Source organism: Psittacula echo (genome assembly GCF_963264785.1).
Source record: "Psittacula echo genome assembly, chromosome: 4".
Taxonomy (NCBI): domain Eukaryota; kingdom Metazoa; phylum Chordata; class Aves; order Psittaciformes; family Psittacidae; genus Psittacula; species Psittacula echo.
Window position 1 is genome coordinate 120715352 of NC_137738.1, and position 23764 is coordinate 120739115.

Sequence of the window (23764 nt, forward strand, 5' to 3'; positions counted from 1 at the left end):
CCCACAAGAGGAGGTGATCGAATCACAGAATCAACCAGGTTAGAAAAGCCCTTTAAACTCCTCAAGTCCGACCGCTCCCCAGCCCTGCCAAGGCCACCCCTAACCCATGGCACTGAGGCCTCGTCTCCACGGGGTGTGAACCCTTGCAGGGACGGTGCCTGCAGCCCTGCCCTGGGCAGCCTGTTCCAATGCCTGAGCACCCTTTGGGGCAGGAATTGTTCCTCAGCTCCATCTAAACCTGCCCTGGTGCAGCTTGAGGCCGGTTCCTCTTGTCCCATCCCTTGTTCCTTGGGAGCAGCCCCTCCTGGCTCCATCCTCCTCTCAGGCACTTGTAGGGAGCAATCAGGTCCCCCCTGAGCCTTCTCTTCTCCACACTAATAGGTGGCTGGCTGGCAGGACGTGTGTGCTTGAAGCTGGCACCTTCAGTTCACTGAATGCAAAGCCTGCAGGAAAAATCAACCTGAATGACCACAGACCTGGGGGTATTTTTGCTGCATTAGAAGTTAACTTCCCTCCCTTGGTAGGGCAGGGGGATGTGCTGCATGTCCAGGCTTGCTGTGCAAGGAGAGCGTTTGCTCTGTTGAAGTCTCTTGTGCAGAGGCTGCAGGCAGCGCTCACCCTGGCACTGCAGAGCAGAACTGGGCCAAGGTTTGAATGAATCATGAGGGAGGCTGGAGCAATGAGCTGTGTTTTGCTTGGTAACCCTGCCAGAGTCCTTCTGTCCATGGCAACACCAGCCTTGCCTGAGGGGTGACTGTGCCGGGAGTGCCTGCATCACACCGAGGAGGAACCCAGAGATAAGAAGGGCATGGTTCGCAGTTAATGCTCCTGAAGTTTGAATGGGATCAGCTACTTCGAATGAAGCTCTTGCAGTAACTTCGGTCTGTTACAGGGGTCCCACAGTTAAGCTTGTGTTGATCGTCCTGCCCTTATCTTGCTGCTGGCACTTGATTTTGTTTGGTTTGGATACTTTACATCTTATGATAAGCTAAAACTGGATGTTTGGATGCATAACTTCAGTGTGACTCAGCTGCAGGGCAGATCCTTACCCACTCCCACAGGCCTTCAGCATGCAGCTTTTTCTTCCCAGTGCTTTGTACACATATCTCATCTCCTGCTCACCAGAGTGCTTCACCTTCAGTCATTAGAATCACAGAGTGGTTTAGGGTGGAAGGGAGCTTAAACCTCATCCAGTTCCAACCCCTGCCACGTGCAGGGACACCTTCCGCTGGCTGTTCAGTGTCCTACACACAAAACAAGCCCTTGTGCTCAGGTGATGAAAGGGCCAGGGTCTCTGTACATTCCGTGTTTAGCCGGAGCCAGGCCCTGGTAAATGCGCTGTGACAGCCAGCCCCTGGCTGCTGCTCAGCTCCTCGTGGGCCGTGCAACACTAGAAGAACCGGGCTGCTTTTCCTTGGGGAGGAACCCTGCACAGAAATAGCATCGCCTGCCTCCCCCGGTATAGGTCAGAGGTGTGCTGGGGACACGCTCCACCTGGCTGAGCACGGGGGCCCAAAGCCCCCTTCTTTGTGCAGGGCGAGTGGAGGAGCTGTGAGTGCAGTCAGTGGGTGCGGGGGTAAGAACAGGGACTGGGTGTGAGCTGGGCTGGGCATGAAGCCAGCAGTTGCAGCAGCGAGGGGGTTTGGGTGGCTGTGAACAGAAGGGACACCTTTGCTTCTGAGTTTGCTTCTGACTTGGAGCCAGCTTCCATTGCCTGGCACTGTTGGCTGCTCTCTGAAGTTTTAGTATCCAAAGCTCCTGGTTTTTAAAGGGAAAAGCCAATCAACTCAGCCTTGCCGGGTACCTCCAGAGAGGTTTTAGTCCCAGGGTAACAGAAACCTTCCTGCCCTGGTCAGTATTCACTGAGAGCTTTGCTGAGCCAAAGTGTGACTGAACGTTGGTACCAAGCCTGGATGCGCTCGGATGCTGTTGTGCTGCCACCCAAGCAGCTGAGCAGCTTCCCAGCTCTGCCACACACCAGCCCTCAGACCTCTCACTTCCTTGTCTCGTTCCATCTCTCTGGAGGGTGGGAGGGAGGAGCTGTGTTTGCCCATTGCTGTTTAACATGGTTTTGAAAGCACTGGATAATGCAGAGGACATGGAGCAGCCACCAAGAGCTCACAGCTTGTGGTCACTGCAGACTTGGGCTGAATTCAGCCCATGACCCAGACCACATATCCTGTTACTGAGCCCTTCAGCCAGCCTGTCACTCCTCTCTCATTACATGAGACATCCAAGGGTGAAGGGGTTTGGGGTGTTTCAGTTCTGTGTGTGTGGTTAAAGCTCTAAGCAGTTGTAGTGGAAAGGCCGCGGGCTGACACACGCTGTTTCTCTTTCCTTTCCAGTTTGCAGTGTTGATGTGGGTGTTCACTTATGTTGGTGCCTTGTTTAATGGTCTGACATTGCTGATTCTGGGTAAGTGTTTGAAACCATGCTCAATACAGAATAACCAGGGGAAGCATGGAGGTCTGCTTTCTGGAGCACATAGCGGGATGCGGTAGCTCTGTGTCCTTTCTGTGGGGCGTTGATAACACTGGAACAGGTCATTTTGAACTGTATTATTCAAAAACCAGCACTCTCGAGCAATTCAGACTTAGAATCATTTGAAAGCACGTTCTGTTGTGCTTGTCCCTGTTGGGGTTAGCCTGGGGCTCGGGAGGGAGGTACTGGCTGGCTCTGGCCATGTCCCACCACAGGCAGTTTTGTTCCTTGTAACCCAGAGCAGAGCTTCAGGTGTTGGAACCCGCCTGGCCCTGGCAGAAGCTGAGGCGTCCCCTTTGAAGAACGTGCATAACCCACAGTGACCAGACCTAGGGTGCTGTGAGTGAGACCTGGAGACCAGCCCAGGCCTTGCTTCGTAGGGGTTATTGAAATGAGCAGCCAACAGTTGCTGTATGTGGCTTGGTTATTTCTTGTACCTTGTGGAAGGCAGAGTCGAGGTGTGGAAGGCAGGGTTTGTGCTACCTGAACACCCTCCCTTCTGTCAATATTTACACCTCTGCTGTGCTCTCTTCCAGCTTTGATCTCGCTCTTCAGTGTTCCTGTTATTTATGAGAGACATCAGGTGAGTGTTTAATGTGCATCACGAAACTGCCTCCACAGAAGGCAGAGCCACAAGCAAATAAACCCAGAATTTGTCTCGATCTGTTCAAATCCTGAAAGCCTTTCAAAGGCCTTGAGCCAGGAGGCAGTGCCAGGGAGGTCACGTTCACACTGAAGCCCGGGCTGTGTGTGCTTCCCCTCCTCCTCTTCAACGGCAGCATGGGAAAGCTTCCCCAGCAAACAGTTAGGACAAAGGCCCGATTAACCTGGAGGCCTCCTCTGCCCTGATCCAGCTTTGGGCAGGACCAAAGCAGCAGCACTGCGTTAATCCTGATGGAAGCACGTTTCTGCAGAACCCTTTGGGGCTGATGGTCCAGGTTCATGAGGCCCTGTGGAATCTGTAGCCCTGGCAGAAACAGGAGGTGGGAGATGCTTGGCTCAGCCCAGAGCTTCTCCTGCAGGGAAACAAATGTGAAGGGAAGAGACAAGAAGGAGCCAAAGGTGTTCCGTTCCAGCCGGGCTGGAGCAGGGGCTGCCTGCAGCAGGTCACAGCGCAGGAGGGGGCAGCCAGCCCCAGCTTAGCAGTTCCTTCTCCTCTTTCACAAACAAGGCTGCTCCGGGGGGGCCTGGGATGTGCGGAGGGAGCAGAAAGGCTCAGCAGATGGTGGAGCCTCATGGGCTCCTCTCCGAGCTCTGAGGAGGGAGCAGGGTGCTCTGCAGCGAAAGGAAACCTGGTGGCCTGGGGAGGAGGAGGAGGGACAAGTTGTGTGGCTTAACCTGGGCTCCACAATCCTCTTGGGGGGCTGAAGCTGCTCGTTGAGGGCATAAGCTGGTTACCAGGCCCGGCCCACCTAAGCTGCTTCCCTTCCCTGTGCTGCCCAGAGGCACTGAGGGCCCGGGCTGGTTTTGCACCCTTGTGTTGGCCTTGAGCTGAGGCAGGGAACCACAGTGGCTGCTCTAGAAGCCAGAGGTGGATTTATGTGGGCACCTGCCTGCTGCTCCCTGCTGTTCCGGGGCAGACACTGCTGTGTGCTGTGGCTGAAGCCGTGGGCACTCCGGCATCAACCTGGGGCACACACATGGGTGAGCCCCTTCCTGCTGCCGGTAACATCAGTCATCTTCGTTTCAGGCCCAAATTGACCATTATTTGGGACTCGTGAACAAGAATGTCAAAGATGCCATGGCTAAGTGAGTAAAATTGCACTTTATAAATAGCATTTAGAGTTCTCGGTACCTGTGATGTTCCTGTATATAACAAATGCATTATGTGCACTGGTCCTGGGAGGAAAAAGTCCTTTGTTTAAATTCAGAATGGTTACAAAATCAGCTCAGTTCTTGCTAATGCTGCTGCTAAGTTAATCCTGTATGACTTCTACCAGAAATCTGTGTCTTTCAACCCAGGGCCCTCAGCAGTTGCAGCTGAGGGGGGAATGGAGAAGAACTGAGCAGTTGCATTGGGTTGTATGTTGCTGTGATCATTTTCTTGCCATGCTGCTGCTTTAAGACTCTTGTGTTTTACACCTCCTGCTTCTTGTTCATTACTCAAATGCTGTTCTGTTCCCTCTTGCAGGATCCAAGCAAAGATCCCTGGGTTGAAGCGCAAAACTGAGTAAAAAGCCTGAAGCAACGTATCGATAGGAAGTTCATCTTTTAAGGGGGAAAAAAACTACTCATTTGGATTTACACGGGGAGGGTCAGGGAATAGCAAACCCCTTGACATTGCAGTGCAATTTCACAGATCTTTATTTTTTAGCAACGCAGTGTTTGAGGACAACAAAAATAACTGTTTTGACTGCCATGTGTTCATCATCCTAAGTATCGTAAGCTGCTATGTATGGGTCTAAACTAATCATCTTCCTCTATCCTGTGTGCAGCAGCACTGGCTAACCCAAGAGTTGAAAGCTGTACATTTTGCTTCGTCAGCGGTAGTCCCTGCGGCGTTCCCGGCTGGGGCGGGTGGAGCGGAGGCACTGCAGTGTGTGCACGGTGTATGGTCTGTGTAGGTTGATGCCCATTTTCTAAACTGAGATGTTTTAGAAGAATTATACCATTTGAGCAAGTTTTGAAACCAAATCTTGCCTTTTTTGGTATGAGTATAGCTGTATTGTGATTTTATTGTTTTATCAATTGCCAATATATATATATATATATGTGTTTCACAAAGCTTAGATCTTTCAGCTGTTCCACAGTGCTTTGTACTTCAGAGAATTGACTGGTGGCTGGACTAGCTCTGCAGCACACAAGCTTGAACCCCAAACTGGCTGTGTAAACACTAGCACCTGGTTAAAACAAACAGCGAGAGGGGGATGAAGGAAGGAACCTCCACATACACCTAAAGCAAGAGACAAGCATACACTTTGTGGCACAACCGTACAGTAGTTGATTCTGATCTCTCAAACTCTCATAATCTGTGGACCGAGTATATAATGCTGCAAATGTTGGGAACCCGAAAACCTTGTTATGCAAGAAATAAGGGAGAATTTCTCCCCTTGCAGTTTAAGCTGTATTGAACCAAGTCTGTGGAATGCATTGTGAAATGTAAAAAAAACCCAACAAAAAGGCAAAAAAAACCCCCAACCAACCCAAACCCCAAGTATCAATAAAGCTTCTAGACAGAAACTGGTGGCATTTTGCTTTCTTGAGGCAAATTGAATCTATTTGTGTTTATTTTGTTGAAGCTCATGGTGATTAAATATCCATTGTACATGGTGGTGGCCATAGTCTGTCAGACGTAGGGCGATGTGAGTCGGTGGCTTCCCTCAGTACCTGTTCTTCCCGTCCATGCAGTGTGAAGCAGTTTGGTCAGTTCCAGAGCTCCCGTTCCCAATGGCTCCAGTGGCGCGTGGTTCTTGTCGCCCGGACTCTTGGCTGTGGCTCTGGTTGTTGCTGCCACTCAAGTGGTGTGAGTTGGGTGTTGAAAATGGTGAAAGAGACATTTCAGACTCAGCCAAGTGAAGGTCCCTGGTTTGCTTTAGAGACAATTGATGTGTGATGCCATAGTCTGCTTGGGAGGACATCGGTAAGCAAAAGTCCCAGTGATCTTTCCAGATCAATTTGTTGAATCTCATTGAAGAGCTTGTATCCAGATTTATTCGGGACATGGATTTGTAATTAATGGCATCCTGACCATTAGAAGAGAAATCCATGTGCTAGGACTTGAGTTTACAGTATGGTGACTTCTAAACATTTTGTATGTAAAGCCAGACCCTAGAAACACACAAATTTAAGTGTTTCCTGACACACTGTTGCTTTAAGCTACTTTTCACATCACCATTGATTAATTCGTTCTGCTTCTATTTGGGATACAGTCCATACGGAAGGAAGGCAGAGAAGGTGCTTGCTGACATCACCACCTGCCAGGATTACATCATCTCAGCAAGGCGGTGTGGCTAGAACAAGGACTGCGTAGGGCCATGTTGTGTATCTGACAAACTGATCTTCTGTGTAGTGATTCAAGGCATTAATTAATAAATTCAGTTGTAAAAAAGGTGATGCTTTGAGGTTGCTGAAGCACTGTTATGTGGTACCTGGACCCTGATCCACTCCTTGCACTGGATATTGCATCCAACAGCCTCCTCTTTGTGCAGTGGGCATCAGAAATGGGTTGGCAGGAACTTCCGCCAGTTCAGAGTGGTTTTGTCCTGACCTGGGGCTAAAGCACTAACAAACATTTCTTTGGAAAGACCAAATGCAAGTCTCAAGGTTTTATTTTGGCCTTTACGTCTTTGATCAACAAACAGCCTTTTTACAAGAAAGGTAATTTTAAAATACATTATTCTAGGCCCGAACTCTCAGCAATCCTTTGCCATTGCCCGCACTTCCCGTTCCTTTCCAGCCGCTTTCACTGGAAAAAGTTGAACGTTTTCTGTCTCCAGTTCCCCTGTCCCTGGAGTTTTTGGTTTTGACAGAAGCACTGAAGGGCTTTACTTGCCTTGTGTGGACCCCTGCTTGTGGTCTACTCTGCTCTCCTGGATCCCTCAGGCCTGTCCCACAGGAGAGGTGATGATGGGAACAGGAGTCCAAATGAGCACAGGGGCTGCTCTTCCCAAGGACAGGTGAATGTCCTGCTATGGGAGGGGTTTCTGTTCTGCTCATAGGCAGCAGGCGCTGCTGCACATGGGCAGTGCCAGGCATTCCTTGGGATGCCTGCAGGAATTGCCCCCAGCACAGGAGGAATGGGCAGCAGTGACTCAGAGGCTTCCACACCATTAATACAGTGGATGGCCCCTGCCTGTGGAAGCAGTTACCTCTAAAGCACAGTTTCCCATAGACAGGGAGTGTATGAGAACGTGGGAAGCGGCTTCCTCACTGTTGGCATCTTTAACCAAGCCTCTCCCCTTCTACTCACCATTTGAGTCAAGCTTCACATTGTGGCTGTAGTCGCGCTACCATCACGCCCGTTGTGAACAGCTTACCAAGGGGTGTAATGCCATCAGGGGTTTGTCCTCAGAACAGCACAGAGCTGCCTCTGTCACAAACCTTTTGGAATTCACTTGTGAAGGTGTTGAAGCCCAAAGCAGAGAACGGGGACAATGGAAGTAAGTACACAGCTGGAAAAGGTGGTGATGGTTAGCCCTCCTCTGTGTGAAAGTTATAGCACCGTATGTTGAAAGCAAGGGGTGGGAGGCAAGGCTGTAGCCCATACTAATAGAAAACTATTCAAAGGCACTTCATGGATAGAAAAATTTGCCAAATATGTCTATTTAAAAAGAAGATGGACTTAAAAAAATGATAACTTTGCTCCTTCGCTCGCTGACAGCTGAAGTGTGACCCCAGCACGCCTGTTCAAAGCCTGCCGCTTTACTCAGTGCACCAGAGGTGAGTTTTCAGCAGGTGGTTAAAAACCCACCCCTTTTCTTGACCAAATCAAGCCATACATTTTGAAATGATGCAAATTAAAGGGCCCAGCGTTTCCTCCGTGTGCTCCCTTCCCAGACACGGCTTAGATAACACAGTATTAGGCAAAAGCAGCTTTGTGAGTGAACTGCTCATCACTTTGGCCTACCCGGGTTACAAAAGGATTCCCTTTCAGATGTCTCCTTCCTTCTCGGGGTTATCGGTTGTTCAACGGCGAGATCACATTCAGTCAATGCTATGAGTAATCTGGAGGTGTCACCGTGCAGCATCGGGTGGAGGTCACAGCAGCCACAGGGCTCGAGGCATCGTGGCTGTCCAGGCTGGCCCGGTCCCTGGGTGGTGGCAGTAACAGCAGCAAGGAGAAGGCTCCTTTCAAAGGCAGCGCCACACGAACACACTGCAGGGGAGGGAAGTGAGGGAGGGGTTAGCTCGCAGCACCGAGAGAGGCTGTGTTAAATACAACGTTATGGGTCCATAATGTCTGTAAATACGTAAATGGCTCCAACTGTGGGTTTGCCAGCCAGCTGCCAGGTACAGCAGCGTGGAGCCCGGAATGATCTGCATGTGCCTCCCTTTCTCAGGAGAGTTACAGCATCGCACCCGGCTCCTGCCCATGCGTTCCGTGCAGGCCTGGAAGCGCTGTTGTTTGTTTTACTCTGTACTTACACTCTGAAACAAGAAATCCCCTCCATAACCACCGGCCAAAGCAGGGCAGCTGATGAGCTTTTCTGAGCTTATGTAACTTGTGTCCTGCAGGGTGAGAGCTGAGGTGAATGCAGCCTTTGTTCCCATGCAGCTGCTTTGTGACCGGACAGAGCTTCCTGCTCCCACTGCACAGCCCCTTTCCCAAAGCAAAACACTTCCTTCTCCTCCCCTTCCCCCTTTCCTCCCCCCAACCCCCAAAGTAGTGGAAAATGTATGGGGGTGAGGGGGGGAGGAAAGTCACCAGCGTGACTGCAGGAACGAGGGTGGATGCGTGGATGTGGGAGAACTCACGCAGTGAGGGTTAAATGACTGCAGCATTAGACCAGTGTCTGTTGCAGGCTTCCTGGTGTCAGCCTGGTGTCAGCAAACGTTCATCAGCATTTAGGGTTCTGCTGCTGGAAAGCAGCAAAGTCAATCCTGCAGTCCCTGGCTGGTGTTTTCCTGCTGAGGAAGCAGGTATAAAAACCTGCTGCTTGAACGCAGCTCCCTGGTACTTGCTGCTGTCGGGATTTGTGCCTTTTCGTTTCCTACCTGGTTGGTTTTCAGTGAGAAAAAGCACTGTTCTGAAAAACCCAGCACTTTTTCTAGCTCTGTTCGTGCTGTTTGAAAGTCTCTCACGGGCTGTGTTTAACCATGTTTGGTTTTTATTCCTCACCCTTCTGCTCCCTGTTTTGCTCGGCAGTTGTGTCCTCTGAGCGGTACTGGGAGCTCAAATAAAACATGTGGGGAGTGAGAGCGGAGGGGAACCTGGCTGCAGTCACACGTGTGGCTGTGGCTGTGTGTGTGCCTTTACTGGCCTTTTCTTTGGAGGAGAAGGAAAAGCCCACCTCAGACTTCGGGCACCTCCTGCTGTTTCAAATGTCTTTCTAAATCTGTCCATCCCTGGGTTTGGCCGGAATTCCTGCCCTTCCCTTTGCTGGGCAGGAGCTATTCAGTTATTTTTGTGTGACTGACACCCCACCAGCTGTCTTTGAGTGGTCTCAGTGTTCTTCAGGCACACGTGTGAGTCCTGTGCCAGCAGCTGGGGCTCCTTCTGCTACCTCTTGGTGCCCAAAGCCTCAGAGCTGGGTGCTGCCCAGTGCAGCACCAGCTCTGCTCTGCCTCTGCCCACAGGGAGGAGGCAAACCAAGAAGCTACAAGCAGATGCTGCTGAACACAGAAGCCCAAATGCGAGCTGTTTTACGCAGTAGCGATCACCTTGTGAGTGGTGCCAAGGTGGCAGGATTTGGGTGCAAGTGACCATGAAATACATTGATCCCGGAGTCAGAGAGTCAAGCTAAAGCTGCCACACATCAGCAGGCTGCGCTGATGGGCCGAGAGGCGTGTTCAGTGCACTGCTGTGGGTTTGGTGCTGAAGGGTACACACAACACCTTGGGTCATCTCCAGACCAGATCGGCCCTCACCTGCAGTCGTCTCCTCCCGTACTGATCACGTACTTGTCGTCATGGGAAAAGCGGATGTTGGTGACATGAGCAGAGTGCCCGAAATACCGCTTGTGCTTGGCCTGTGGGGAAGGACACGTTCAGGTTGGTTCAGCAGCGTGGCACTAGGGTGACGGAGCTGCCTCGTGGAGCCCAAACCGCAGCAGCACCAGCATTCTGAGCCCACAGTAACCCCAGCTCGGTGCTCAGTGCTGTGTGTGCCTCCCTCCCTGGCTGCTGGAGGGTGGCAGCTGCTCACCTGGGGACACCCAGCTCCCATGCTCCTGCAGCCATTGCTGCTTGAAGCTGGCCTGCTGGACCCCACATTTGGAGGCCTTAAAATCATAGACCCAGGAGCCTGAGCACGGGGAAGATCAAGCTGTTCAGGTTAGAGTGAAACATCCACTTACAAACTTTTCTGTGCATGGGAAATCAAACAGTTTCACCAGCCCAAAGTCGTCTCCTGTGACTATGTTTAGGCCAGCATGGGTCACACATGCACAGTTGACATCTGCTTTATCTGCGTTTCGCGGCCAAATTCCAATGACTTCGTCTCCAAGAATGCTGTTCCAAAAACAAGTTAAAAAAAGAGCATTAGACCATAAGGCTCACTCGCTGCTGCTCTGTTCCACAGCATGGAGAGGCAACACAGCCCAGGGATAAATAATTGCTGCCTTTTAGAACAGTCTTTTCCTTATAAATGATGGTGCTGAATGCAATCTCATCACGGAGACCATCACTAGAATACATCTTTGTGTGACTCACAAGATCACCTCTAAATCTAAACCCTCTCTGTCCATAAAGCCTGAGGTTTAGCTCCTGTGAACCTCTCTCATCGTTTATACAAGCAGCTACAGTCTCCTCCTTTCCTCAAGGACACACAGGGACCCTCCCACAGAGATTTTCGACAGCAGTGTTCTCTTAGCTGTCACTTACTGAATGAGGGGATGCTTGTTTGGGTGTAGAACACTTCCTAAAATACCTGTTCTTCCCTTAGATTAAGCTCTTTCACAATCATTCCTATTTACCTGCACATTTACTGTCAGATGTGTCGGACCCACTCCCACAATCTGCCAGGAGTCCTTAGAAACAAGGAATTTGGGGCAGATCCTTACGCTTGGTAGCAGAGCAGTGGGAGGAGGAGGATTCTCACTTACCTTCTCCTCAAACCGCCTCTATTACCACCCGCTCAGATCTCAGATCTGCCTTTGGCCTCTTCCACTTTGCACATGATTACAGTTTTGTAATCGTGTTGGGAGGGGCCCATATAAACCCATGTCAGTATTTTAATGATACCCACAACGCCTTCCTTCATAGGCAGCTCCTGTTCCCATGCTTCCCATGCTGCTTGTGTTTGTTGATGTGGGATAAGGTAGCACCAACACCAGCGTGCCAGGGAAAGCAAAGCTTGAAGTGGTGCAGAGCCCCATGAGGGCAACAAGCCCCTGTGGGTGTCTGACAGCCCCCAGCATGACTGCAGTAACAGTGACCACAGACACCAACCAGCTATAAAGGTGTGTAGAGAGGTGAGTGTGGAAGACAGAGCTCTGGGGGAGCGTCTGTGTGCTCTGGCAGGTCTGCCAAGCCCCGGGGACATTTCAAGCCTTTGGTTTACACAACCTGACCTTCGTTCTGCATTAGACCTGCCCCAACCAGGCAGAACACTGCTCTTAGTGCTTTACCTTGTCCATGTGGCCCATGTGATCTTCTCTATTAAAGCAGGATCTGTTATCTGCTTCCCTAGCGGCACCTCGTGCACTTGACGCTTATAGGCACCCGTTGATACCTGAGAGCAGGAAAGGAAAAAGCTGGTGACTTTGCCCTAAAGACATCGTTGTCTACATTTGTATCATTTCCAGCAGTAACAGTCTCAACAGGTGAAACTTCCTTTTCCCTAATTAGCTGTAATTCACCATATCCAGTATGAACTAATAACTATTATGGGATGATAACTGAGCAAGGTGTTCATACACATGCTGCATAGCTGGTGGGTTTCCCTTCAGTTATGGACTCTGGTTTATCTCAACCTGATTTTGGTAAATCACAGGAATTTCAGAAGGAAACCTCACCTATTAAATGTGTTATAATAGGCACCCCATCCTGGGGAGGAGGAGGGCTGTTTCTTTATTGGCATAGTCCACAATTTCTTTCTCTGTGTTGCACCCTTTCCCTTGAAGTGAGACAACACTTTGCTTTTAGCTCATTGATAATCTTCTAAGGAGCCTGGTTTTGACTGGGATAGAGTTATTTTTCTTCCCTGCTCATGGTAGCAGGCTAACCCTCAATATAAGGGAACTGAGCTATGTTGTTGCTATGGGCAGAGATGCAGAACCCAGGGGGAAGACCTGAGCATTTAGAAAGAGGACTATAGGGCCCTATGAACATTCTAAAGGCAACCCGAGTTATCTGGCCTACCTTGGGAGATTTAGAGGCACCTTGAAGTTCAGAGCAACTTTGGAAAGCTTCCCTTTGCCCTTTCTCACCTCTGTATTGTTATTGTGTTTGGTAGCAGGGAAGCCACACTAAATGCAACCAAACAAGACGTACCTGGATGTACCTGCTGTCTGCAGAGAAGTCCATCTGTATGACAAAGCTTGCAATGTCTTTGCAGTAGCCTATTCGGTTCAGGGTCGTACCTTGAGTGAGATCATAGAAATCCACAGTATGTTCTTGTGAACCCACTGCCAAAAACTTGTTATCGGGGCTGATCCTGGACAATAAAACATGGAATGGGGATAGAATTTACTGTTTCTGTGAAAGATTTTCTTTTGCTTCTCATGTTAATACGAGAGAGCAGACTTCTTCTACTGGAAAACAACAAAAACCTTCTGTAAGTAGCGAGACTGAATCCAAACCAAACCTTGATGCTCAAAAGATAAGTAGGATGGAGGATACCATATGTAGTTAACTGGTGTTAATGCATAAAGCACACAGCACGATGTGCAGAGTAACTCTGCTCCTCTGGGAGAAAGCAACAGGAACTACAATTTGAAAATCGTCTGTGATATTCATTCCCATATTCCCAGTTCCACAGCACACAAATTCCTTGCAATGTCCAAGTGGATATAACTGAATTAATCCCAGCAGTATGCAAGATATGGTATATGAGACACATAAACTTTACGTATATGTAAATACAAGCTTTAGGTATATATCAAGCCACTAGTTGGCCCATAAATCCATTTCATGCTGTCACACGACAAATACGGAGTTATAGAGAATCTGGACATTGGCTTGGATTTCGACGGCCCTTTTCTTGAGTCAGGGCTGTGCGTTTAGAGCACTTGAGCTGCAATTCTGACCTACCTGATATCCTGAATGGCAGATTTCCTGTCTCGCTTCTTGCCCCAGACCTTAAGGCTGTTCACAAGTAAGACCACGAACTCTCCGTTCTTCATGCCAATGGCAACCATGTCCCCATCGGGGCTGTACGCGGCGCAGCGCGCGGGGTGGCCCAGGTTCACTTTGTTCAGCAGTTTCTGTGTTAACACAAGCAAGAGGCTCAAACCTGCCCCGGGAGAACTCCCAGAGAAGGGAAAGCTTCCAAACACAGGGGATGGAAGCCCCTGATTGAAACCAAATGGGTTGGAGTTTCCTCTAAATATAAACCTGAAATTTCACATCAAAAATCACATCCTACCAGGCATATGTCACAGAGCAGACTTCAGCGGTGAGATGTAACTAGATGGGAGTTTCGGGTTTGCATCTTGTTGGGGGATGACTTCATGTTTTACACCAGAAGGGACATGATTTATCAGAAAAGGCAGAAAAATCAATTTCCCATTTTGTGTGAAAGTGATTTTGGCAGCTTCTGCAGCTGCTGATCAGGGCAGGGTTTCCATTTGATTTGCTGTGTGAGAACAGCCTACAACAGTCCTGCGTTTTTCACCTATCCGACTGTATTTGTGATCTATTCATTTTCCCTATTAAAAACGATCCCTGTTGGCTCAGGTAACTGCATTTTGAAAAGGTTTGTGTAGGCGCCCACAGGCAGAAACCTTTTCATTAGTTTTTAAAATGTTCAATTGATTTGTTGTATTTAGAAATGATTGTTGGTATGAAATTTGACTTGGCAAAAAAAAACAACCTGGACTACACCACTGCATCCAACCTGGCCTTCAACACTGCCAGGAGTGGGGCAGCCACAGCTTCTGTGGGCACCCTGTGCCAGCGCCTCACCACCCTCTCAGTGAACAGCTTCTTTATCTCCAATCTAAACTTCCCCTGTTTCAGTTTGAACCCGTTACCCCTTGTCCTGTCACTACAGTCCCTGATGAAGAGTCGCTTCCCAGCATCCTTGTAGCCCCCTTCAGATACTGGAAGGAAGGGAAGAACGTGACTGGTTCTAAAGAAAGTCTCTAAGGAGGAGGGAGCCATGTGGCCAGCAAGGCAGGCTTAGTGTCAGGGTCTGTGTATTAGTGACAGGACAATCTGTGTCAGCCGGTCTCTAGGCATGGAGTTAAAACCCTTCCTTAATCCATGCCAGCCTGTGCTTTCGGATCAAAATAGGCCATGCACAGCAAGACACTCCATCAGCATGAGGGCGTTTAAACTTGTGGCCAGAGAAGCTGCGGCTGCCCCATCCCTGGCAGTGTTCAAGGCCAGGTTGGACACAGGGGCTTGGAGCAAGCTGCTCTAGTGGAAGGTGTCCCTGCCCATGGCAGGGGTTGGAGGTGGAGGAGCTTTAAGGTCCCTTCCAATAGAAACCATTCTGGGATTCCGGGATTCTATGTAACTGTGTTTCTCTGCAGACTGCTTGCAGTTGGAAGGAGCAGCAATGCTACCTCAGCAAGGACTCACCCTTCCACACCACCATGGAGCAGGGAATAAAAAGAACCACACTAAACCGGGGAAACCCACTGCTCTCCCTCCGTGGCTGTGCAAAGGTGCATACGTACAGCGGGAAATCCACATGGTTGTATACAATGATCATATTTTATCATATACCTTTAAATTCAGTAATACTCACTTTGTCAGACAGGTCCCAGATTCTTGCTGTTCCATCATTACTGGCAGAGATAAATATGTCTTTTGAGGGGTGAGTTGCTAAGCCCCAGATTTCCCCTTCCATGTGACAGTCGATCAACAAGTTTGAAGCCGCATTTTTTTCCCCTACTTCAAGGATTTCTCCATCTTTTGTTCCCACTAAAATTTTCCCCTGTTTGTAGGTGAAAAGAAGAATAAGAGACAGGTTATCAGTGTACGAGACAGAATAGATCCATAGCAGTGAATACCAATGTATTGCAGAAACACTTGTGATAACTCATCCTGATTTATACTGCTTGTTCATGCAGCATCTTAAAAGCAGGAGATTAAACCACGGACACTTTCACATCTTGGCGTCTGCTGTCATTTTCTGGTGTTACTGGTGAGTGCTGTGGTGGATTTGCATCTTGCTAATAAGGATTTTAATTCAGAGCAGAGCGTTTAGATACAAAGTGGCGAAGGGTGATTCTCATACATTTGAGGTAACAGTATAATGTTGGGCAATAACAATAGGGGTTTAGGCTCAGTTAGACCATTGAAGAACACCTTGCACCTACTCTAGCCACTCTGTCATCGTTTAAACTGTAAATACACGGAAAAAGCATCAACAGATAGAGTTTGAAATTGGTCAATGGCTACTTGATCAGAAATGTAGAACATTCCTCAATGGTGGCGTTATCAAAGAGCATGTCTAATTCCTGAGACTTGATTTATGAAGACAGAGACCATTTCATGTGGTGTTAGGCTGGACAGATACCCGTCATACAAAGTAACACTCCGGCATCATCACACACTCCTTTCACAACATTAACAAGTGCTATTTAAACATGTGCAAAAGTGACTTTAGCATGTAAATTACTTACTTATTTCTGTTTTCCACTTTACCAAAACTTAAAGGCAACCGGTAATTCTCAGCATCAACTTGTTCTATTTGTGACTTTAGCTAAAAAACAAAGCTGGGATCCTTTCTGTCCAAGTGAAGCTCCTAAGCTGTGCCCGTGTTTCATGGGAAGCAAACCTTGTAAGGTAGGCATCTAAGTTCCTTTTGTCATTTGAAAAGTAAGGTGGGACACTGGAGTCCTGCCCTGGTGAAATACGTCCATACGCTTCCTTGATGACTGTAGAGGAACGGCACGCCCCAAATGCCAGAAGCGTAATCCTCATGCAGCTTAAAGCCCTTCCTGAGCTCAGAAAGTCATGTAAGGACACATCACAGGGTAGGCAGGCAAAGCCCCCTCACATAATGCCACAAAAGTCTTCCCTTCTGTGTCTCCCATCAACCTCCACCAAGAACAACATGCAGGGGTGCTGCTCACTCACTTTGCCTCTGCAGACGGAGCGCACACACTCGATGAGCTGGCCTGTCTCAAGCTGGAAAGCTCGGCACCGCTTCATCTCCTGGTCCCACAGCTTTACAGCTCCCCCTTCTTTAGTGCTGAAAAGAAGGGTGCTGTGTTACCCACGTCTCCCTCTGCACAGGCTACAACAAAGCCCATATGTAAATCCCACCCATATTTTTCTGATTGAAAAATAAGACATACATTGAATCACCTGCTACTGTATCTACAGGGGCTGGAGCACCTCCCGTACAAAGACAGGCTGAGAACACTGGGGCTGTTCAGCCTGGAGAAGAGACACTGCGTGGAGACCTCAGAGCAGCTTCTAATGTCTGAAGGGGGCTGCAAGGATGAGGAGAGGGACTCTACATCAGGGACTATAGTGATAGGACAACAGGTGATGGGTTCAAACTGAAGGGAGATTTAGGTTGGAGATATGGCAGAAGCTCTTCCCTGTGAGGGTGCTGAGGCACTGGCACAGGGTGCCCAGAGAAGCTGTGGCTGCCCCATCCCTGGCAGTGCTCAAGGCCAGGTTGGACACGGGCTTGGAGCAACCTGCTCTAGTGGAAGGTGTCCCTGCCCGTGGCAGGGGCTGGAACCGAATGAGCTTTAAGGTCCCTTCCAACCAAACCATTCCATGATTCTATGACTCTATAAAGACACCTCACTATTGTGTAATGGAAAGTAAATAATGTAAATGCCATCACACTTGATGTTTTGAACAGAATCTACTTTGTAAAAACCAAACTGTTCTCTTGTCACTTAATCTCAAATCTCTGTTGCCAAGACAAGCCTGGCAAATTTGTTACTTCAAGTAAATGAAAGAATTTACTCATCAGCACCTCCTCTGGGAGAGGTTGTCTGTAATTTGCCAGAATTAAAAAATAAAGGAAAACCCACTTCTACCAGGCTGGCAGGAGCTTATGCAGGTGTTCCTATCAATTGCTAGTTTGAGGTTCAGTACATCCTTTGAACATAATATGCATTACTGTGACCCTTGAGTATCCTACTTATTAGTCCTTTACTAACTAAGATACCTCTGCACATTACATCAAGTTTAGATAGAAGCTGCCACAGTAGAGATGCCCTTTATCTCTGGGAAGCATTATGCATGCCTAGAGTATTGGATAAATTAAAAACAAAATGAGAGAGAGAAAAGCAGTGCACTGTAGGAAGGTTTTGTATCTTACGGTCTCTCCTTCCCTCCTGTAACAATGAGTCCATCTCGAAGGGTCGTGTACATTGTGAACACTGGCCCTGTGTGAGCTTTTGCCACAAGCCTGACCAGAAAATGGTCCTTCCACACGTAGACATCTCCATTTATGGCACCAGTAAATGTAAGGTTATTCTGCAACAAAAAGCAACAATCTCTGATACAATAAACACCTCAGCAGTTTTGTTCAGCTTCAGTTAAAACTCTTTTAGCTACTGAATTTCCTGAGAAAACTCAGCTATGTAATGACTGTAAGAACTAAAACCATCTGCATTGAGAGAATGAGTTTAATGGCTGCACTCTAAGGGTGTTTCTTTGGGATGTTATAAACCATGTGTGTGGAACACGTTCACCTCATGCATCTATCTCGATCTTTCAGATGCATGTGATTCTTTTGCTGTGCACATGCTGTGCCATGCAGGTTACCACTGCTGAATTCTAAGTGATGCTGCTTTCTTCTTGGAGTATGTGTCAGGGAGAATCCCAGTACAGGTGACTGGCAAGCAGGATCTTCCAGATGTTGAAAATGAAGTGTATAAACTTAACTGCAGAACTAACTCAACCTGGTACCTGCTTTATGCACCACAGCAATGGTGTAATTCCTCATAAAAGGAAGCCAGTGAGATTCAATCACACATACTTGAGGAAGAAAAAAGCACCCTGGAAGAATGACATATTCTGATCAAGTTGAGTTCATCTGCTGGTTTTGAAAAGTACAGAGAAGCAATTTGTTTGTTCTGACATTACATTCTGCTTCTTATTTCAAATCGCTTTTGCGGTCTTTAGTGTCCATTACATTACTCCTATTTTGTACTGGAATAATTCCACTGAAGAGAAATAAATGTTTGGTATTAAGCATTTTTTGACAACACACTCACTTGTTTGGGCATAAAGATGAGGATTTGGGAGGCTAATTTTATAGTTCTGCATTTCACATATTAGCACTATTGTCCAGGGTGGGTAATTAAGAGTAAGGGTGAATTGGTGATTTGTGTAATTTACACCCAACCTGTGCAAAGGTAATTTCTGCAGGGTTTCTGGATGAAGCAGAAGCTATTTCAGACCTTAGTTAGGCTCATGGTAATGCTGCTTTTAAACTGTTAATATGTCCTGTTCTCACTAATGATGAAATCTAAAGCACAGTGCAAGGTTCCCTAATGATCATACTGGAGAGCAGAATATACTGGCACCATTAGTGGGATCACTGGCATATGTTGTACAAATACTGTTAGCAGAAAAAAAGGAGCCTACCCACAAAATAACATCACGTTCTTCTGAGGTAGCTAGTGAGGCACTACATAACTGGCAAAGTAAAACCAGAAAAGCCATGGCAGCTGATGCTGCAGGTGAGCACAGCCATTAATAAAAACCATTCACTGGCAGAGAAACCAGACCCTGCTTAGAAAACTTCCATGAGGATGCAAAGGTGTACCGGTTTGAAATGTAAAGTTTAACTAAGAAGCAAGAGCTCGATGGTCTCACACTGTGTGGGCTGTACAAGATTTCAACTAAGCAAACTGACACTTGCAGCTTTAATAACAATGTGTGATAAAAGTACGTAGCAAGTCACTTGAACTCACTGCTCCGAAGGCCACAGAAAGCATGGTTTGCATTTTGGCATCTTCCATGGAACCAATGACTCCTTTCTTATAAAGCAAAGCACTGCCAGCTAACGTCCAGAACTTCATGTGTTTTACCCCAACAGACACAAACTGAGTGTCTGAGTCTGGGCGGAACTCCACCACGAATATCCTCTCCAGGTGTCCTCCCCTGCTGGCAACTTTAGCCCCTGTTTTAATTAAAGGATAAAAATGAAGTTAAATTTACCTGCAAAGTTAAGCTCTGGTATGACTTTATAACATCAATTGACCTGGGACTGAACTAGAGAACTGTGTCCCAGATGCTGAAAGCTAAGCAAACCCCCACATGGTGCATCAAAGATCTTAATTCATGCAACATGTAAGGTCCCTGGATGTGATGATAGTTTTAGGAAGCTCAGATTTAGGTCTTCACAGCACGGTTTGTCACCTTCATCAGTGAAATAACACCACAGAAATTTTGAATACCATCAATGAGTTGCCCTCTGGTGAAACGCACGGGGCGCAGCTGGGACACTTTCCCTCTCCTCTTCCCCATTTCCAAAGATGCTAATTCCTTTTTGGAATTCCCAAGGCCTATCTACAGCGTAAAGTTTCAAGTTTAAGTATTTTAGGAAGAAGAAAATAATTTCCTTAATTTCACAGAATTTTATATTAAACAACATTATTCCTTAACTTACTTTTATTTATAGTAGAAATTTAAAACTGATTTTCATGTTTGCATTATCTGTCACTTTGCCATCTCCTTTAACTGGTTTTGTGACTTAAGGAGCTGCGACACTCAGAGTAATCTGTTCTCTGGAATACCCATCTATTCCAAAGTCTTGAAAGGAAAAACAAACAACTATACACAGTTCTGTCAGGCCGAAGGAAGATGATTCTTCCAGAGTTACCTTCTTGCCACCTCCACACTGTGATGGTGTGCTCTGGATCAACTCCCACAGAAACCAGAAGTTTGCCAGTTGCACTGAAGTTCACATAGTTGACCCCTTTGGTATGGAAGCAACGCAGCATTGAAATCGTTTGCTTGCTCATAGCATCCCATATATGAATTGTGGGAGTTGTACCTACATGCAAAAAAGATGTGTTCAAAGAGAATTAATTCAGCATTTGGAAAGCTTCAGTGCAAAAGAGGCATTGTTTAACAACATTTAGCCTAAACAGACACTTGGAAGTTGGGGGGGGTTTGTTTTAAGGTTAACACTACCCAAACCAAAAAATAATCATAATAGCTTGCAAAACACGGGGGGAATCATTGGATTTCATGAAGTAAGACAAGTTCTGAAAGAACAACAAAACACTCATGAAGAGTCTCATGCAAAAGAAACTGTGGATGTTTCATTTGTATCCGCGGTTCACACAGATACAACGAGGAAAGATGAGACTTTAACAGAACTCTGCTGGACTAAAATCCACAAACAAATCCGCCTTACCTGGGAATTCTGTCATATCACCTGCATTGTGAGAGCAATGGCAAATGAGGAAGCACCAAGGGAAAACAATAGGTGAAGTAAGTCATGTTTCTAATGCTGAAGTGCCAGCATCAGCACCAGAAGGAAAAACAAAATTAAAAGTTTGAAAATGGATATGGATTAAATCAACAAAGCAGATAAGCAGGAATATTGTTGAACTTCTTTGGGTATATTGGGTTTTATACACAAATATCGCAACAATATTTAGTACTTTGAGTTTTAAAAGAAATGCTAAAGACATGCAGCTTTTACAAACTATTACATTATAAAGTGGAATGAATCTGTGGTCATACAGAAACTCAACCACAATCAGAAGCACTGATTTCATGGGCTCTTACTGACGGACTAAAAAGGGGGCTGTTACAGTCAGTTTTTAACCCAGTATTTTGAGCAGAAGCTCTGACAAGACACAGACTTTTGTGTTCACTCAACATCCAGATTGAAGTGACAGCCCTGGGTGCAGGTGGCAAAGCTGCTTTGTCAAGGTGCCATTTTCCTGCCCCCTGTGAAGTTGCTCACTACAGGAGTTACAGACTCAGGTCTCCTTTTGTGATGAGATGAATTCAAATGACACCATTCTTTCTCATGCAGTTAGTTATATTAAGCAGGTTTAAGTGAAAGGCAACCGATGCTTTGGAAGGCTTCTGACAAATATCCTGCATTTCCCATGCAATGTTTACTCCTGCAAAAGCCACTACGGAATGTAAGGAGACTCTTTGTGTAAATACTAAACATATAAATACATAGGGTCTCACAACTGCCCCTTACATGGGCCATAACTTCTGCTGAGATTCCACTCTTTTTCTTTCCTTTTCTGTGTAGCTTCTGTACTTTGGCATAGGAAATTTTGACTGTTTTATTGTCACTGCTAAGCATTTTACTGCTAAACACTGCCTTGGATTCAGGAAGGAATGGGAATTCGATAAATCACATGACTACAGATTAGCAAGATGATTTAGTGCAGTTTATCAAGGTTTGCTTTCTGAAATATGATTATGCTACAATGAACTCTAAAATCCAGTCACTCACAATCACAGATGAAATTGAAATCATAGGAAAATCCTGAAGCTTGATTATGTCTTTAGAAATCAAAGAAAAAGATTGAGGGCAGTAGCAATGGCATGTCCTGGTAAAACTCCAACACAGAAAAGCCCAAAATAAATCAGTGCCCCTGATGATTTGTGAGTAAAACATTACTATATGGAGAGTCACCTACCGATCTGGCTGGTGGCCACAATGTTTTTATACTTTGGGTGCTGATTCACAGTTAGGCAGAGGATGTCATCAGTATGCTCCAGGTAGAAACTCTGACTACCTAGTAAAATTCCAACATGGTTTTAATCACAACAGTATTGAAGGAAAAGCCACCACTGAAGAATACTCGGCCGGTTGCTGTACTCATACTGTGCTTTCCAAGGATGGATGAGGATGGAACTACCTCAGCAGCTGCTCTGCTCTCTCTCCCGGGCAACATTAGCAAATGCACTATGAACATAACCATTAGCACATGTATATATATAGAAAACCAATATTTGGTAAAGCAGCTATGTTCAGGGAACCAGGAATCAGCGCAAGAATCATCCTGTAGCAACCTGTAGCTGCAAGGAAAAGCCAAATTGGCAAGTGCAGGGTCCCAGTTCCCCAGTAAATCAAAGCGAAGTGGAGTCTTTCCAGTCTCTCTGAGTAAATCAAAGCCCTGTGGAGTCTGAGCTTTGCACTATCCTCCCATGGGCAAGGGCCCAAATAGAGCAGATGGGACTGAGCTTACCAGCTCTGTGGGTCAGAGGCCATGCTAGGACCAGAGTCCTTAAAGGTCATCAGATGTGACAGCTTTTCTGCCTCTGCCCCTGCTCCTTCTGAAGGCAGCAGGCTTTCAATCAGAAACATTTTACTTGTAAAGCATTTTTCATCTCAAAGTGTTGTTTCAAGTTGAATTACCAGTAGAAAGATTTTGGACTATGCCTGCTGCAGCTGTGTGGAAAATAATATCAGCACCATCATTAAGGTAATGGAGGTTGTTGCGACAGTCGAATCCTCTGTATCCAAAAACATGGTCTAAAGCCAGCTCCTGGTCAAGTAAAACAAAAAGAAAGAGGAAGAATGAAATGAAAGAAAGAACAAGAGATCCCAGAGTTTGGCCCACATAAGCACAGTTCTAAAGTAATCATACGAGCTACAAATACCTTGTAGAGGTGATATAATTAAACTATAGTTTATCAGTTAACCCTGTTCTTTTACTCATTTATTGGGGCGTGACATTCTCACAGACTATATGCGATGCTTCAATGGTCAACTAAGGCACTGCATTTATATTACTATTTCTCTAATAATTCATCTGGCTGCTGTAAATTTCCCTTCAGAATATATACAACTTACAAAACAGATCCGAATCTGTTAATCTTCCCATCACAGTTTGATATCTATATAGGACATCAGATCTTTGCAAGTGTTTTTAATTCTACTTGAAGAGTCTTCAAAAATCATTCTCTCAAACTACCAAGTTTTAACAGACCAAATTCTGACCTTAAAGTCCTTATAAGAAGCAAAGGCTATAAGTAACTTTACAATTAACACGTTAATCGGAGGTGTAATTTCAGCATACAATAAGCAACTGCTGAGGAAACTTCCTCCGGAAAAACAGTGGTGGTTAATGGGTAGTTGTTAAAGCTGCTTTTGTAGCCCAGAAGACAAGAGTTAATGAACATGTCCCAGACACAATCACAGCTTACTTGGCATAATTCAAACGATAGGGGCAGCCCAAGCGAGTTTTGTGAACGGCCCACATAGAGCACAGAATATTCCTTGTTCAGCGTATTGTGAGGGAATTCAAAAAGGCTGTTTGGGGGAAAAGATGTGTTCCAAAGTAAACAAGCAAACTTCATCCTGCAAAGCCCTCCATGTGATTTTTGATGTGTGAACATGCAGCTTCTACTGCATTTCCCATGGGATTATGTAGTGAGTACAGGCTCTGCTGTGGATGCACATGTACTCTGGGTCTACCTGCCTTCAAATTGAGAGACAGATGGTGGGTTTGGAGAGCTTCCTATTGCAGGCAAGCTTTAACACCCTGAATCTGAGGCTCTTCCTGACAGAGGTTGGTGTCTATCACATCTCCTGGTGTTTGAAAGCACT

At 46.7% G+C, this 23764-nt stretch overlaps 2 protein-coding genes across 7 annotated transcripts in view; one reads left to right on the forward strand and one right to left on the reverse strand.

Moving 5' to 3' along the window:
- Nucleotides 1-6450, forward strand: part of RTN4 (reticulon 4) — a 48643-nt gene extending 42193 nt beyond the window's left edge. For 3 of the 5 annotated variants that reach the window (XM_080614759.1, XM_080614758.1, XM_080614760.1), the window contains 4 exons: nt 2346-2415; nt 3018-3064; nt 4172-4230; nt 4613-6450. In XM_080614759.1, the coding sequence (XP_080470885.1) occupies nt 2346-2415; nt 3018-3064; nt 4172-4230; nt 4613-4655 (219 nt within the window). In that variant the 3' untranslated portion in view covers nt 4656-6450. The remainder of the gene's footprint in view (nt 1-2345; nt 2416-3017; nt 3065-4171; nt 4231-4612) is intronic. The other 2 variants (XM_080614761.1, XM_080614762.1) reach the window with 1 other exon arrangement.
- A 1821-nt stretch (nt 6451-8271) lies between these two features.
- The window catches only part of EML6 (EMAP like 6), a gene marked incomplete at both ends in the record, with an annotated part of 119856 nt that continues 104363 nt past the window's right edge, over nt 8272-23764 (reverse strand). The window contains 14 exons of one of the 2 annotated variants that reach the window (XM_080616308.1): nt 8272-8296; nt 10009-10109; nt 10437-10590; nt 11709-11812; nt 12574-12736; nt 13333-13505; nt 14996-15184; nt 16333-16447; nt 17540-17697; nt 19143-19351; nt 20054-20227; nt 20594-20614; nt 21849-21947; nt 22571-22700. In XM_080616308.1, coding sequence (XP_080472434.1) covers nt 8272-8296; nt 10009-10109; nt 10437-10590; nt 11709-11812; nt 12574-12736; nt 13333-13505; nt 14996-15184; nt 16333-16447; nt 17540-17697; nt 19143-19351; nt 20054-20227; nt 20594-20614; nt 21849-21947; nt 22571-22700 — 1815 coding nt within the window. The remainder of the gene's footprint in view (nt 8297-10008; nt 10110-10436; nt 10591-11708; nt 11813-12573; nt 12737-13332; nt 13506-14995; nt 15185-16332; nt 16448-17539; nt 17698-19142; nt 19352-20053; nt 20228-20593; nt 20615-21848; nt 21948-22570; nt 22701-23764) is intronic. The other variant, XM_080616309.1, reaches the window with a different exon arrangement.